Here is a 15,298-nt window from a genome sequence, read left to right on the forward strand (position 1 = left end):
CTGAATGCGGGAATCGATTCTGGAGGTAAAATCGAGACGAAAACCTATATAACACTTTTTTGTCAGAGTTCAATTTGTTAGTGTAATGTAGGAATAAACAATTGCATGTTGGAGAGAAAAAGTGACCATGTCAAGTCCCAAGCAAAATCTATCTGGAATAGCAAAAAACAAACTGTGCCATCCTTTGCATAGCTGAAAAATAAAATATACGTATTTTTTCTTATATCATTTGCAATTGTTTATAACAAATTATTTACACAAATTGCAAAAAAAAATCATAATTTTAAAAATCTGAATGCGGAAATCGAAGGATTTGCGAAATGAAATAAACTTATCCAATTACAGTATAAGATCTCAAAATTTATCAGTAAAAAATACTGATATGATTCCACATACCATGCAAGAGAATGAAAACACTTATTTGTCAATAGTTTATTTCTACATAAAGATATAAGATATAAGAATAGACATAAAGATAAAGATATAAGATATAAGAAAAAATATGTATATTTTATTTTTCAGCTATGCAAAGGATGGCACAGTTTGTTTTTTGCTATTCCAGATAGATTTTGCTTGGGACTTGACATGGTCACTATTTCTCTCCAACATGCAATTGTTTATTCCTACATTACACTAACAAATTGAACTCTGACAAAAAAGTGTTATATAGGTTTTCGTCTCGATTTTACCTCCAGAATCGATTCCCGCATTCAGATTTTGTAAATTATAATTTTTTTTTGTAATTTGTTTAAATAATTTGTTATAAACAATTGCAAATGACATAAGAAAAAATACGTATATTTTATTTTTCACTTATGCAAAGGATGGCACAGTTTGTTTTTTGCTATTCCAGATAGATTTTGCTTGGGACTTGACATGGTCACTTTTTCTCCCCAACCTGCAATTGTTTATTCCTACATTACACTAACAAATTGAACTCTGACAAAAAAGTGTTATATAGGTTTTCGTCTCGATTTTACCTCCAGAATCGATTCCCGCATTCAGATTTTGAAAATTATGAATTTTTTTGTAATTGGTTTAAATAATTTGTTATAAACAATTGCAAATGTCATAAGAAAAAATACGTATATTTTATTTTTCACTTATGCAAAGGATGGCACAGTTTGTTTTTTGCTATTCCAGATAGATTTTGCTTGGGACTTGACATGGTCACTTTTTCTCCCCAACCTGCAATTGTTTATTCCTACATTACACTAACAAATTGAACTCTGACAAAAAAGTGTTATATAGGTTTTCGTCTCGATTTTACCTCCAGAATCGATTCCCGCATTCAGATTTTGAAAATTATGAATTTTTTTGTAATTGGTTTAAATAATTTGTTATAAACAATTGCAAATGTCATAAGAAAAAATACGTATATTTCATTTTTCACTTATGCAAAGGATAGCACAGTTTGTTTGTCGCTATCTCAACCAGTCTTAGCATGGGCTTTAATGGGTTAATCTTTGCAATACGTAAATTAGTTTTCATTTAATTTTGGATGTATTAGATTTACTTATAAATATTATTTTAATCTATAACAAAATATGGCATCGTAACATATGTCTTTCTAATAGCGTTCTGAAGCACGTTGACGCGCAGCAACAGCTCGTAGCACACAACAAATTATTTTCAGTATATTTTAAATTTCTTTTGCTAATATTATATATTGTCTTGTGATACTATATGTATGGGTGGTTCTATGTGAAATCGAAGATGAAAATTTTTATTTTTGCCCAAACTGTACATATATGTTCTATTTGTTGTATCTGACCCCTAAACAAATTTCAGCGCGATTCCTTCATTTGACTTCGGATTCTAGCTGGTCAAAGTTGAGGTTTCAAACAATTTTTGCCTATTTTTAATGATTAGTAGCTTATAAGGGATGCATTTTTAACTAAAATTATCCAGATACTTATTTTTGTGAAATTTTCTGAATTTTTCAATAAAAATACTTTTAAAGCCGTATATATGGCTACTTTATTTGCATTTTAAACCTTAAAATATGAAAATATGAATGTTTGATCCGGACTTCGACAACCTGAATACAGTAAAAAAATACCTTTTTATAATAAAAAAGTAGCTGTAAAGTTTTAGAATGGGCTTGACCTTCTACTAGAAGTTATGTAGAAAACAAACATGATATCGACGCTCCTAACGAAGACTGGCACCACTCAGCTAACTGCGAACTCTAGCTCATTTCACGACTTGTAACGAATGATCGCACGAAAACCGAGATTGCCGCGATGACTAGCTCGCTAAGAAACCTTTGCATCGAATACTAGTACGTGTTGCGAGCTCGCAACGAAAATGAAAACTCTCTGTCTTCCATGCGGCGAAAACTAACTCCAAAACTGGGTTTCAGACGAAGAGAAGCACGCTCTATGCGGCGAAGACTAGCGCGTTAACCAAGTCGCACCGAATTCTAGTACGCTCGCCCGTAATCCTAAACACATAGGCCACATTTACGAGGGTCGCTACGAGACTCAAAGGGTCTTCCCTATTTTCACATTGCAAATGCCGCATTATACACAAAACTTTGTAGAACACTTTTTAATATGCAAAAAATACCGATTTAAATGAAATTCGAATGATAAAAATCGGACGAAATTACCAGCAATTTCGTGTTTAGGATGATTTCAGTCAAACTACTTCATTTTTCCGACAAGGTTTTCCGACTGCAAGACCCATTTATAACCGCTTACAATCTGCCAGACCAACTTTTTACGCAATTTGGTATGTCAACAATACATACTAAAAATTTCAATAATGATTTTGTCTAAAAATCAAAATATTATAATACGCCCTAGTAAAGCGTTGCACTACTGAATTCATGCCATACCAAGCATTCCTGAATTAGAGAGATATGCCATCTTCGGAAAACAGTTTCCCATGTGTAATAAAATAAGTCACGGGCTCTTGGACTATAATAGCGGTGCGTTCAGAGGAATAATTGCATCATGAGTAATACAATAATTGTGAGAGACGGTTCGCTCAACCCTTCTGCGGCTTAACCCATGCCCGATATAATCTTACTTCGCTGCAGGCAATAGTGTAGGCTGCGCTAAGAGGAGGCAATGCCCTCAGAATTTAGTAATTGAAACTTGTAATGCAATAGCTAAACAAAGTTTGGCTGTATTGATATCGTTTTGTGTATACATAGGTGCGAATTAATTTTTGTATTGCTTGTGTGCAAACAAATAGAGCTGCGATGATAAGCTTTTTGTGATGACAGTGAAGCTAGCCATACCACAAGTAGCCGCTTGTCAAATGTCAACATCTACAAATGTTTAGCTCAGCCGGACGGTACCGAGCCGAAAGGCAGCCGATATACCCCAGCATGCCCACAATTGGCAACCTAAATGTTTATTTATACAATGTATAATAAGAGTGAGTATTGTGAAAAGAAGTCCTGCACTTCTTTTTGCGTGTCTTTCACAAGTGCCTGTCATTCGTTTCGGTTGAATATGGTTATTAGAGAAATTAAAATATTTTCGGTGCCCCGAAGACGCTACTACCGTTTCGCCCCTGCTTGCGGCTACTCGTTGTTGCGCCTAGCTTTACTGTCATCGAGTTCATCAGCCCCGTCAAGCGCCTGTATAAGCACTGGGCTGCCTTTTCCATTGTTAACCATTGCAATGAGTCATCGGTGCACAGTGTACATTCGTGCACCGACGCACGCGTGCATTTTTATCAAAAAACCAACTCGCTGTCGCTCTTGAGTTTTACAAAGCTAAACTCGAGGCAGCAATAACAACATTTGCTACAGAAATTGTCCAACGCTCTAAAGGTCAAAAATCGTATAGCTTCAGCCAACAGTACCGAGGGAAAGGAGAGACGACGCGCAGAGGAGGATCAAGCCACAGAAATACGGCCTGTTCCCAGAATCGCGTCATTAACATTCAATAAATGAACCTAAGACAGGTATATATCGAGACGCTGCTGTATATAGCTATAGCGCAGTTATGGAAACTTTACGCGCGCCAGAGATGAGTGCTCTAAGCAACGTCAAACTGAAAGACTTTATTGCTCTTTGTATCCTTACACAGTGAATACACAGAACGCTCGAGTGCGAACGGGACCCCTGTATAGCTTCTTGTATTCGGGGAGAGTCTTTATACCTGCGCGCGCTTGGTGCACGCTGTCCGACAGCTCGCCGAGACCGGCACCTCACTAATCCTTTTTATTGCGGTTTTATTGATGTCATTATTTATTGCGACGCGTAAAATCGCTTTTCCTCAGAATTGCCCGAAATCTTAGCTGAAATAACTTTCCCGAATTCGTATACGTGTCCGACGCGACGTTTCGAAAATTCGCGGGTAATTTAAAAACAAAAATCGCTTGATTCTTCGCTCCGAAACAAACTCCCGCCGAACTCTCGAGTCAAGCGCACGATCTATACATATAGTCAAACAGTATAGGGGAAGGGATCGCGCGCGCATATAAGAGTAGCATCACATGTGTGGTGAACTGGAGCCGCAGCACAGCCAGCGGAGGCAGTTCGCCCACGACAACGGCGCGACTCGCTCGCGATCTCAGGCGTATCAGTAGCGCCTCTCGACCTCGACACGAGCGGCAGCCGCGTGTCGGATTTTCTGTTATTCTTCTCGCAGGATATCGCGATGTTCGGGCCTTATCTCGCGCTAGCGTTGCTGCTGGTGCTGACGCCTATTCGCAGGGCACAGGAGGACGAGGATGACAAGAGGAGAGAAGCCGCGATGAGAGAAGAAATCGTCAGCAATGCCACTGTGCTCGAGACCTACGAGGCTGCGGTGCAGGCTTACCTCGACGAGGACTGGGATGCGTGCATTCAGGGGTTCCGCGATATGATGCACAAGTGAGTGTTATTTTGATTTTTGATTTATTTGTATTTGAGTAGTTTAATTTTCGTAGAGGATGAGATGAAATTTTTTTACGTGATTGATGAGTCGTTCGGCATTTTGCGATGCTTCGAGGATCGATATATCGATTTTAAGGCGCGCAACCCTCAATTTGCTTAACCGGTTTTTGTGCTTAAAATGCTGCTGCATTATAATAAGTATATGGAGATTCGCGGAGATAAGTCGTAAGAGGTAAAGTGCATGTATAGTGCCGTTATCTCAATTTAACGTTTTTGCTGGTAGTACTTTTTTTGACAAAAAGTAATTTCATCAAAAATTTAGTGTAAAAACGGCAATTAACAATATTAATAGCAAACAACCTCCAAAAAAGCAAGTCAACATTTTTCGACGAAATCCGAAGAACCAGTGCTCATCAAATTATCTATACGTAGTCGAAAAAAATGTCGATTATTCACTTAATACGTGTTTTTGTTCTCCGTTCGATGCGTCTGCCCTTGATAAGACGATACCGCGGCGGGCCAGTCGCGCAAGTGTCGAATATATTTCCTGACTTATCCGAAATGCGATATCGCTCGTCGAAAAGATTAGAAATCAAACACTTTCCGCGACAACCTCTTCGCTTTACTCTTACGAGTGTTTTTATGATGTAACGCCGATAAAAAGCTTCGCGTGTGACTTAAAAGTTACTTAATCTATTTTTTTTTTTTTTTCGAAAATACATCGTTTACAATATTGTTCTTCCACAGGTACAAAAATTACAGAAACATGGTAATCAAATGCCGAAGAAAATGCCGCACCGAAATGGACGAGGGATTCTCGCCGCTATACCGCGAGAACATCGAGGACCTGCATTTTTACGAGAAAAAAGTCAAGGAAACTCTGTGCCTCCTGCAGTGCAATCAAGAATATCGAGATTTGGCGGGAAAAAGAGCCCTTCAGAGGCTGCCGAAGAAAACAGAGTACAAAATCATGATGCAACAGCACTACGAGTACCTGCACGGCTGCTACTACCAAGTAAACACGCGTTTGCTTAAATTGTAACAATTATGACTTGATTTCCGCTGACTTTCGCAAAAACAAACCGAAGTCTCGTTTCACGAGCCATATAAACCCGCGTACGCGACTACGGTCAAAACAGCCGTTCGCAGAACTCGCACACACGCGGCGATTCGCTATTTCCGTGCGACACGTTAAAAACGTTTCCAAAGCAAAACACACGCAAAACTAGGCTTTTAGTGTCCGGTGACTTCAGCACCGGTTATATGTGCAAATTCAGAAAAAAACCGAACACTTCAGGGGGTTTGAGCGAACAAATTTGAAAATTGGGAGCACACCTACCGGACCACTTTTTTTTCGTCCTTTAGGTCATACAGAACCCGAAAAACCTTGGGTTCCCAAGATTAAAAAATACCCATTTTTTTGCCGGGCAGTTTAAATTCTCTTATGGGAATTTAACACGGGGAAAATTATCGAAAACAAGCCACGATTCAACTTTACCCACTCAGTGTATGAAGGTGCAATCCAAAAATGTGTATTGCTAGGATCGAAGTATCAGAAGAGAGCTTCAATTTAAGGGCTGGTGAGTTAAAAATAGTTGCCTAGGCAAAAAGTTGTCTAGGCTTGAAAATAGTAAATAGTCACGAAGGGTAAGATGTTTTACGAAAATCAGCGATCTTTCTCTTATTCTTAAAATTCTTATAACTTTTGATCCGAGCGGCCAATTTTAATCATCCAAGGCTCAAATTAAAGCTCTTTTCTTCTATTTTCGTTTAAAGTCAGCTATATATATGCCCATCAATTATGGCTGTTTTTTTTATCTTTTTCATTGCCATATATATCGCTCATAAACCAGTAAAACGTTTAATCTAAATTTTGAAAGCGAAATAGAAAGAAAAGAGCTACAATTTGAGCCCCGGGTGGTCGAAATTGATTACTGGGATCAAAAGTTATAAGGATTTTAAAAATAAGAAAAATCGCTGATTTTCGTTAAAAATCGATAAATTGGTGATTTTTTGTCATTTTCAAGCCTAGACAACTTTTAACCCACCAGCCCGCAAATTAATTCTTTTTTTAATACTTTGGATTCTTTTAAAACACATTTTTGGATTGCGCTTTCAGACAAGAGGTGGTAATTTTCTGATTTTCGGTTATTTTCCCCGTGTTGAATTCCCATAAGAGAATTTAAACTGCCCGGCAAAAAACAAATAGGTATTTTTTAATCTTGGGAAGCCAAGGTTTTACGAGTTCTATATGATCAAAGAACGAAAAAAAAGTGGTCGGGTAGGTGTGCTCCCAAATTTCAAATTTGTTCACTCAGACCCCCTGAAGTGTCCGTTTTTTTCTGGATTTGTACATATACGTATATGTATACTCTGTGCAAATTCAAACGCGCGCGCGTACAAGCTTTTATTTGTCCGGCAACTTTGCGCTCTTGAGTGTTATTAACGTAATTTTCTTGAGAGCTAGCTTAATTTTTATGGTTCCGGCCTTTTGGTCGACCTACTTATTTTACGACTCGGCTTGTATGTCGCTTTGGTCATTAAAAATTATCTTTGCTGTGATGTTCTAAATAATTGCTGTGTAATAGTACGAGACGCTGTGATGCTGTGATAATCAGGACTTTTTTAAAAAGGGTTTCTGTGTACAGCCCCCTGTTCCCTTTTCCAGTTGAGTGAGGCGATCGTTAAGCGATTAGAAATAGTCTTCACACAAGCTTTATGTACTGTCGGCAATGCTTCCGTTGCTTTGACTAGCGGTGACTGAAGTCTGTAGACTTTTTTTTTTGTGTCGTAGAACGTCAACATATGGATTGATGGTATTTTAACGAACTTCCTGTTTGATTTTTTTTATGCATAAATCTACTATGAGAAAAAAGATACGATTCAAATAAACATCGATTCTAGCTCTAAAATTAAATAGTTCCTCTCGAGCTAAAGCAATATCGAATAGCGTGAATTCGCGAGGCCAGTTTATTTTTAGCCGTATCTCGATCAACCGAGTGCGCATAGGAAACAAACTCGAAATCAGCTTCTCAAACTAATTTTATCCCTTACGCAATACGACGCGTATGGCATAACGACAAATTTTTCGATTTTCCAGAAAAAGTACTACCAAGAAGCGGCGAACGCAGTGTTCACCTATTTAATTTACAACCCGACGCACAAGGCGAGCCAAGCGAGTCTGGCTTACTATATGGGTCTGCCTCAGGTCAATAACGAGACGGTCCGTAATCTCGAGGTCCAGCCGTTCTTCAAAGACTACGTAAGCGGTGTCACCGCGTATGAAAACGAGTATTACGAGGAGGCCGTGGAGAAGCTCGAATTTTCCCTCAAGTCGTTCTTCGAGGCCGAGGAGCAGTGCAGGTTTTACTGCGAGGGCCCCTTCGATCAAGGATGGAGCCCTGAGTTTACCACGGCTGTTTCGAGTGAGAATAATTGATATTTTTTTTTCAATTTGTTAAAATTTGTCAATTTCAATGTAAATATATAAGAAAATAATTGATATATTCTGTTCTGCTTTACAGATCACTTTGTTTTCGATTTGCACTGCAAGCGTCGCTGCTCGCGAGTTCTGAGCACCTTGAACGGCGACTACCGCGCGGACTTTCTTGTGAATCACTTCAATTACTTGCAATTTGCTTATTACAAACGTGAGTATACATTTAAACTTCGCAATAGTTCACTTAATGAAGGGGACGTTTAGGAAGCTGTAAACCTTGTTAATTTTTGAGAGCTGCTGGGAGACGAATCATCACCTCTTGCTCCAAGGACTGCATTTAATTTTCGTTGGACAAATTTGTCCGCACATCAACGTAGTTGACGGCAACTTAGTTATCTGGCTATTATTATAATTTTCGCGTTTTTTATAAATCAGCTTATTGAAAAAAATTGTTAAAATGTTTACACGCACCATTTGGAATAACGATTTAACTTTAAATACAGTTGGTGACTTAAGAAAAGCCTGTGAGACAGTCGAGACATTCTTACTGTTCTTCCCGTCGGATGACACGATGCTGGCCAACAAAGAGTTTTATGCTTCGCTTCCCATCGTCGACGAAGATTATTTTACTCCACGTCAGGTATACCAATAATTGCTTTGTAAACTATACGTTTTACAAATATAGTCAATTAATAATTTTATTTTGTGTGTCAATAGGATGTAGTCAGCTACGTTAAGAGACAAGAGTACGAAAAGCTCTTGCTTCGATACATCGCCGAGGAGTTTAATGCATTTGAAGATAAAGTTGAAGCTTCGGAATCCAAGTCTAAAGACGATACGGATGTCAATGAAATAAAGGTAAATTCGGTGGAGTCTGAGTAAGTTCACTGGTGTTGAACAACAGTGAAAAAATCGATGTCATAAACAATCTTAATACATCGAGGGTTTTTTACATAATTATTGACGAATTAATAACTATTATACGATTGAAATTGTTATTAAAAGAAATTTGTGCCATACTATTAATATATAATACTATTTTAGCATTTATTTCGTAAACTGGGCTTTACACGTGAGATTTTTAAAAGAAATGAATGTATAATATAACGATATTATAAATAAAAATTAAAACCAAAAACGCATTCGTCTTTGATTGTCAAAGTAGTGTGAGAATTAATTTACAAAGATTATCAACAAAGATTGTTGTTTAAATTTTTACAAATAAAATCGATTCCCTACAAAACCCCCGTTCGAACGCCTTCTTGATGCAACCAAACTTGCATTACTGCATAGAAGTGCATTGCCGTAGGCGCATCGTTTCTGGAAAAGTGGCGGGAAACTTGACTGAATTTAAAATGACATTCTATGCGCTATTGTTTTCACTGTATTAATATCACTTTTTCTGATTTTTTTACAGGTATTCCTCTTGAATCACTACATCGGAGTCGCAACAAATGCAACTTTACCAAAAATCAATGCAATCACCGATAAATACGATCTCGGAGACGATTCTCGTTTTCTTGTGGAAGGTCTGATAAATCAAGCCGATTGCGAGTCTATAATTCGTATAGCAGAGGTAAAATTGAAACAAATGCATTATTGACTGCTTGTGTAAAGGAAAGCGTTTATGAGATTTTTCATAACTGAATAATTTTCTGACTTTCAGATGACGTCTTGGGAAGGCGACGGCTACGAAAACAACCAAAGTCCTCACTCGGAATTCGAACGTTTCGAAGGAGTAACGATCGGCAGACTAGCTATGGTAAAAATAATCAACTAAATTCCATGTATGCACACATAAACGTTCGCTTCAGGTTATCTAAATTAATAATACGGTTTATACGCAGTATTGAAATTACAGCTGGCATACTATGGTATTCTGGAACCGGAGCTCTTAAAGTTGATTTTGAGGGTAACGGAAACTGTGAGACAAGAGACGCAAAGGATCGTCAAAGTTAACCAGCAGCTCTACATCACCTACACACATTTGGTCTGCAGGACAGCGTTGCCAGGTATATAACTCAATTTCACAACGAGTAAAAACGTTTTATAAATAATAAAGTTTAAAATGCGAAAAATTTAAATCAGGATCTCCGGTCAACCGAAGCGACTACAGCCACCGCATCCACGCCGACAACTGCTTAGCCCAAAACGACGGCTCTTGTCTCTCGGAAAGTCCAGCATACGTCCACAGGGACTACTCCTCAATCCTGTATCTAAACGACAATTTTCAGGGCGGCGACTTCATCTTCGTCAAGGACAAAAACGCTTCCACCATCGAGAGCACTATTCGACCAAGATGTGGTCGGATGCTGAGCTTCTCTTCCGGAAGCAGAAATTTACACGGAGTCACAGCTGTTACTCAGGGTAAACGTTGCGCTCTTGGAATCTGGTTTACTTTACAAGCCGACTTCGAAGACCTGGACAGGGATCTTGCCGAGGCTGTTCTAGAGAAGATTCAGCTGGATGGCACGGAGAAATTGACAGAGAGCTTGACTGATGCCGAGAGCTATCATAGACACAAGCGGATGTTGATAAGAAGACTTTTAAAGCGGATCGTATGAGTTTGTTGTAAAACTGCAAAAACTTCTTCGTACAATACTGTACGATGGATCTTTTGTAAATAATTTTCTATACCTATACGTTAGCTTCGTGCACCTCGCGGGAGCGAAAGGAAAAAGGACGTGCACGTATACGACCCTCTATATATAGAGCTACACGTAGAAGTAATATTCGAATGCGGATCGCGTGCGCACGTTTGTGCACGCGAGCCTCGAATGCGGCAGTGTATAGACACGGAAGGCTCCTGCTACTGGCGCCTAATGTCCTCCGGCTGTGCTTTTCATCGTATTTTTTTTATACACATCGTTCACGATTTTTTGTAAATATAGCGGTCATTTGTTGTATGTTTGTAAAATTACTTGTTGATAAAACGTTTATTCAAAATTTGTAGCGTATTCTCTCAGCTTTACCCATATTTATTTTTATTCGCACTAAAAAGAACGAAGCGTCTTCATCTTCATCGACGTACTAGGGCTCGTATTTAATCCAAACTAAAAATCTACATTCAAATAAGCGAGTAGTTATTTTACAGGCACTTTTCACAGTCTCGTTCTCGCGTGTGAAATCGCAGTATATATGCGCTCGCACATCAGCGTGCAAAGGGTCGGCTCACGAAAGGAGTGTGTGTATATATATATATATATATATATATATATATATATAGTGGGGAGGGGGGCGGAAAGAGTGGCGTGTTGTCGATGCGCGCACGCACGCACGTCACGCGAGACAGGCACGTTTGATCTTGGCGCGCGTTGTTCGTTTATATACCTGCAGCAGACACATACATACTCGTATATATAGATATAGCGTCATACGCATATAGCACGAACTGATCGACTGCTCGCACACGCGCCGCGAGTTGCGCAGTTCGCTCTGGTGTACATGCAATATACAACTACCTTATACTTCTCCGCTGATTTGGTGAACGCGCGCCGCGGCTGTGTACCGATGTTTTGTTTGCGTCGCTGCAGCTGCGACTGACGCGACAGTATACGTAAAAAGCTCTCGTCCCTTCGTCTTCGCGATGTCCAGCCAGATCTGTCTCAAGTGGAACAGTTTCCTCAATAACATCGCCAGCAGTTTCGAGAGTCTCTGGCAGGAGGAGGGTCTCGTCGACGTCACCCTCGCGAGCGATGGCCAGTGCCTCACGGCTCACAAAGTCATCCTGTCCGCCAGTAGTCCCTTCTTCAAGAAGCTCTTTCAGGTGGGTTTTTCTTTTTCTTGTTGACAGCTTTGTTTTAGCCGCAGAGAATGAGCTCATCGGTTCTTATCTCTGTGCAGACGAATCCATGTCAACACCCAGTCATAATATTGCAAGACGTGCACTTCACCGAACTGGAAGCACTGCTGGTCTTTATCTACAAAGGGGAAGTCAACATCGAGCAGAAGAACTTGCCTGCGTTGCTCAAAGCTGCTGAGACTCTGCAGATCAGAGGCTTATCTGGTGGAGACATCTTCCCCAAAGAGTCTTTTAAAAGACTCGCAGAGCTTGAACAGGAAGTTCTCGACGAAGCAGAGCTGCTGCCAGAGGAGGTTCAACCAAAGAAAAAGCAGAAAGTTCACAAGAACAGTTCTTTGCTGGAGAAAGCCCTAGCTCCAAGGTTGACTCAAACTGAAATTAAAAATAATAACAGTGCAACCAGTAGTACTAGCAGTAATACCGCTACCACTACCACCACTACTACTGCAACGACTATTAGCAATGAAGTGTCTTGCGAAGCTACCCTTTCAGATACACTTCCAAATCCAATTTACCATGGACTGGAGATGAAAGTTTGTACAGCTGAGATTTAGAATTCGATATATATTTGGAGTTGAACAGTGTGTAAATTCATTTATTTCTTTGAAGGTTGAACCGTTTGAAGTGAGCGTGGAAGATCTTCAAAGTCATTCCCCAATAGATAAGGATGCTCTTGTACAGCTGGACACAGGACAAGAGGATGAATGTCAAGGTAATTGCATGCAAAACATTTTATTCACTCATGACATTCCTGTATATCTGTGTGTGCTAAACAAACAGTGAGATTAGATTAAAGTCAAAATGTATATCAATCTTGCGATCGCTTGTGAATTTCCTTCCCCAAATGATATCAAATAATTTTACAGGATCCGGGAATACTGCAGCGGAGGAAATTTCAACTCTATCTGGATTATCTGGCCTGACTGGATTATCAGATGTAAAGCCGTTACTCTATTCATACCAACAGTTACCTTATGCTGACTTGCTTCCGAGTCCAGAAGTGATTTCAACGTGGGCTTCATCTCGACCAATAGATCATTTGGCCTGTGATCTTATGAAAATTCTATTCACACCAGAAGAGAGAATACTCTGCAACGTCAATGGAAAAATGGGAAAGCAGCAATTCGACAGTAATAAGATACACTTAATTCGAGAAGTTCTCTTACACTTTAGTGGCATCGCACCAAATAGCATAGAATGGGAAGAGGCCTGGAAAAATTGCGTCACGAAAATTGATACCAGCAATAGAGGTTTAAAAAGGTATCTTTTCCAAAGACGATCTATCTATACTCAATGACTAGGGCGTTTCAGGTCAGGGGTCAAACGGAAACGTTTCCACTGGCTGGAATGAAATAATTTTCTCCAAATTGCTTAGCACTTTTAAAGTTCATTCGCTTTATTGCAAATTATTTCAAATATCCAAATAAAGTGAACATCACTGTCCATGCTTAAAAACTAAAATGATATCAAAGCACTCCAAAAGCTTTAAAATAAATTACGATTTTTACGGAAGTAGCATAATTTACATTAAAAATGTATAAATGTATAATTTTTAATCCATAAGGTAGAAGTTTGTTTTTATGTCATTGATTTTTCGTTTTAAATAATTTAGTGTAATATAAACACATGTATACAGGGATTTTTATCTTTTACCGTAGTTTTATCATATTCCTGCAATGTAAATTACATTATTTTTGATCTCAGTAGTCGATAATTATCAGGGTTGTTTTTATGAATATAAGAGAAGACAAAGAAGAAAGTAAATGAATGAGTATATAAGTCGAGAAAATCAGGATAGAATCGCTACCAATACGCTTCCATTTGCCGCTAATTATATGGCGAATGATAATTACAACTTTTAAGACTTCAGTGAGGTGCTTAAGATTATTTGTACACAGCGAGTAAATCGCTTAATATTTGTAAGTAATAAATTAAAGAAAATATTCCTGACACCTTTGAAGATGTCACGCCGCTCTTTGAACACAGATGATTTAATGAACAAATGTCCATATGAAATATTCATCAGATTTTATTTTTTGAACATGCAGCTATACAGACAGAGATGTGAAACATTCCTTTTGTATATATAAATTAATGTTCTATCTTGTTACAAGGGCATATAAATAATATACGATATATGAAATATGAACTATAGAGTGAAAAGAGGCTCGAGTGAATCTTCAAAGGCTAAACGTAGCGCAGATTTATGTAAATGTAATTTGTTGATTTTTGTGATATATGATTTACGTTAAGCTTTTATTTTCGTTAGAACACTATACAGATGTTTTATTGTATATTTTAATCATAACAGAAATAATAATATGAATGCACCAATGCGCGATCGTACGATGGTCTAAACTTAATTTTTAAGAAGAAACCGTAGCTTTATACAAGCTATAATTATATTTACCATCTAAACGCATGTGTAGATTTTTCGCAAACTATGTTATATATAAAAATATAAAAGCTATACCGTACTAGTAAGGACAGCGATCTGATAATACTACATTGGTATGCAATATGCAATTTTTCTTTCACACACCGATATCAAAGACATATACGTTCATTTCGTCGTAGTGATAAATTATTTATTTTTCTCAAAGATATTAATTTAAAATATATATATTGTAGACAAATATGACTGGATGCAAATAAACAAATTTTACATTTTTAGCAGAGTCGTTTCTTTAAACATTACACTTCGTGCGATTGGAATTTCCTAGTACAAGTGTCGACCTTGAACGAGCCATTTAAAAATGTATTACTTTTTGTAGCTTTAAAAAGTTATCTACGCTCGCCAGTGCGCATTGAAATAAAAAAACTGAGCATTATTCAAATTCGTATCTCGCGCGCGAACAAAATTTGTCGCACACCTAGCGGATTTTCCTAAAAGTGTTGAAAGTAATAAGCAGACGGCAGACAAAATATGAATATACAAATATTACATGAGTATATAATGCTGAATAGGGAATACTACAATATGAATTTAAATGCTTTTCTACTCTTTTTTAGTTTCTGCATCCATGTATCACGTGGTCTTATTATAACTTTGAGCCCTCTAACGGTGCTTTGACGTCCGAATAAACCCCATATCTACATACCTACATCCGTCGGTAAGGCAGCTCCCATCCTCAACAATCCCTTCACGTCCCACAGCGGATAACCCAGCACACAAACTCGCGTAAAAAAGAGTGTGGGGGGGGGGGCGCGAAGGCAG

At 38.4% G+C, this 15,298-nt stretch overlaps 2 protein-coding genes across 2 annotated transcripts; both read left to right on the forward strand.

Annotated features, from left to right (window-relative positions):
- Window positions 1-4,208: 4,208 nt before the first annotated feature.
- On the forward strand, window positions 4,209-11,225 carry LOC100123941 (prolyl 3-hydroxylase 2). Its single transcript, XM_016986048.3, has 10 exons — window positions 4,209-4,837; window positions 5,588-5,855; window positions 7,941-8,265; window positions 8,365-8,490; window positions 8,783-8,919; window positions 8,997-9,137; window positions 9,697-9,855; window positions 9,946-10,041; window positions 10,141-10,291; window positions 10,368-11,225. The coding sequence occupies exons 1-10, from the start codon at window positions 4,623-4,625 to the stop codon at window positions 10,841-10,843; spliced, it is 2,094 nt and encodes a 697-aa protein (XP_016841537.1). The 5' UTR covers window positions 4,209-4,622; the 3' UTR covers window positions 10,844-11,225.
- A 405-nt stretch (window positions 11,226-11,630) lies between these two features.
- On the forward strand, window positions 11,631-14,754 carry LOC100123938 (protein abrupt). The gene is made up of 4 exons (XM_031931074.2): window positions 11,631-12,045; window positions 12,123-12,614; window positions 12,691-12,793; window positions 12,948-14,754. The coding sequence occupies exons 1-4, from the start codon at window positions 11,866-11,868 to the stop codon at window positions 13,376-13,378; spliced, it is 1,206 nt and encodes a 401-aa protein (XP_031786934.1). The 5' UTR covers window positions 11,631-11,865; the 3' UTR covers window positions 13,379-14,754.
- The last annotated feature ends 544 nt before the right edge of the window (window positions 14,755-15,298 follow it).

This window comes from Nasonia vitripennis, chromosome 5 (assembly GCF_009193385.2).
Source record: "Nasonia vitripennis strain AsymCx chromosome 5, Nvit_psr_1.1, whole genome shotgun sequence".
NCBI classification, from domain to species: domain Eukaryota; kingdom Metazoa; phylum Arthropoda; class Insecta; order Hymenoptera; family Pteromalidae; genus Nasonia; species Nasonia vitripennis.

What these genes read in the sequence shown, in the direction of transcription:
- LOC100123941 (XM_016986048.3), top strand. Translation starts at nt 4,623, where the DNA reads ATGTTCGGGCCTTATCTCGCGCTAGCGTTGCTGCTGGTGCTGACGCCT. An exon ending in GTTTACCACGGCTGTTTCGA is followed by an intron (nt 8,266 to 8,364) that starts GTGAGAATAATT and finishes TCTGCTTTACAG; the next exon opens with ATCACTTTGTTTTCGATTTG. An exon ending in CTGCAGGACAGCGTTGCCAG is followed by an intron (nt 10,292 to 10,367) that starts GTATATAACTCA and finishes AATTTAAATCAG; the next exon opens with GATCTCCGGTCAACCGAAGC.
- LOC100123938 (XM_031931074.2), top strand. Translation starts at nt 11,866, where the DNA reads ATGTCCAGCCAGATCTGTCTCAAGTGGAACAGTTTCCTCAATAACATC. An exon ending in TCTTCAAGAAGCTCTTTCAG is followed by an intron (nt 12,046 to 12,122) that starts GTGGGTTTTTCT and finishes ATCTCTGTGCAG; the next exon opens with ACGAATCCATGTCAACACCC. An exon ending in ACAAGAGGATGAATGTCAAG is followed by an intron (nt 12,794 to 12,947) that starts GTAATTGCATGC and finishes ATAATTTTACAG; the next exon opens with GATCCGGGAATACTGCAGCG.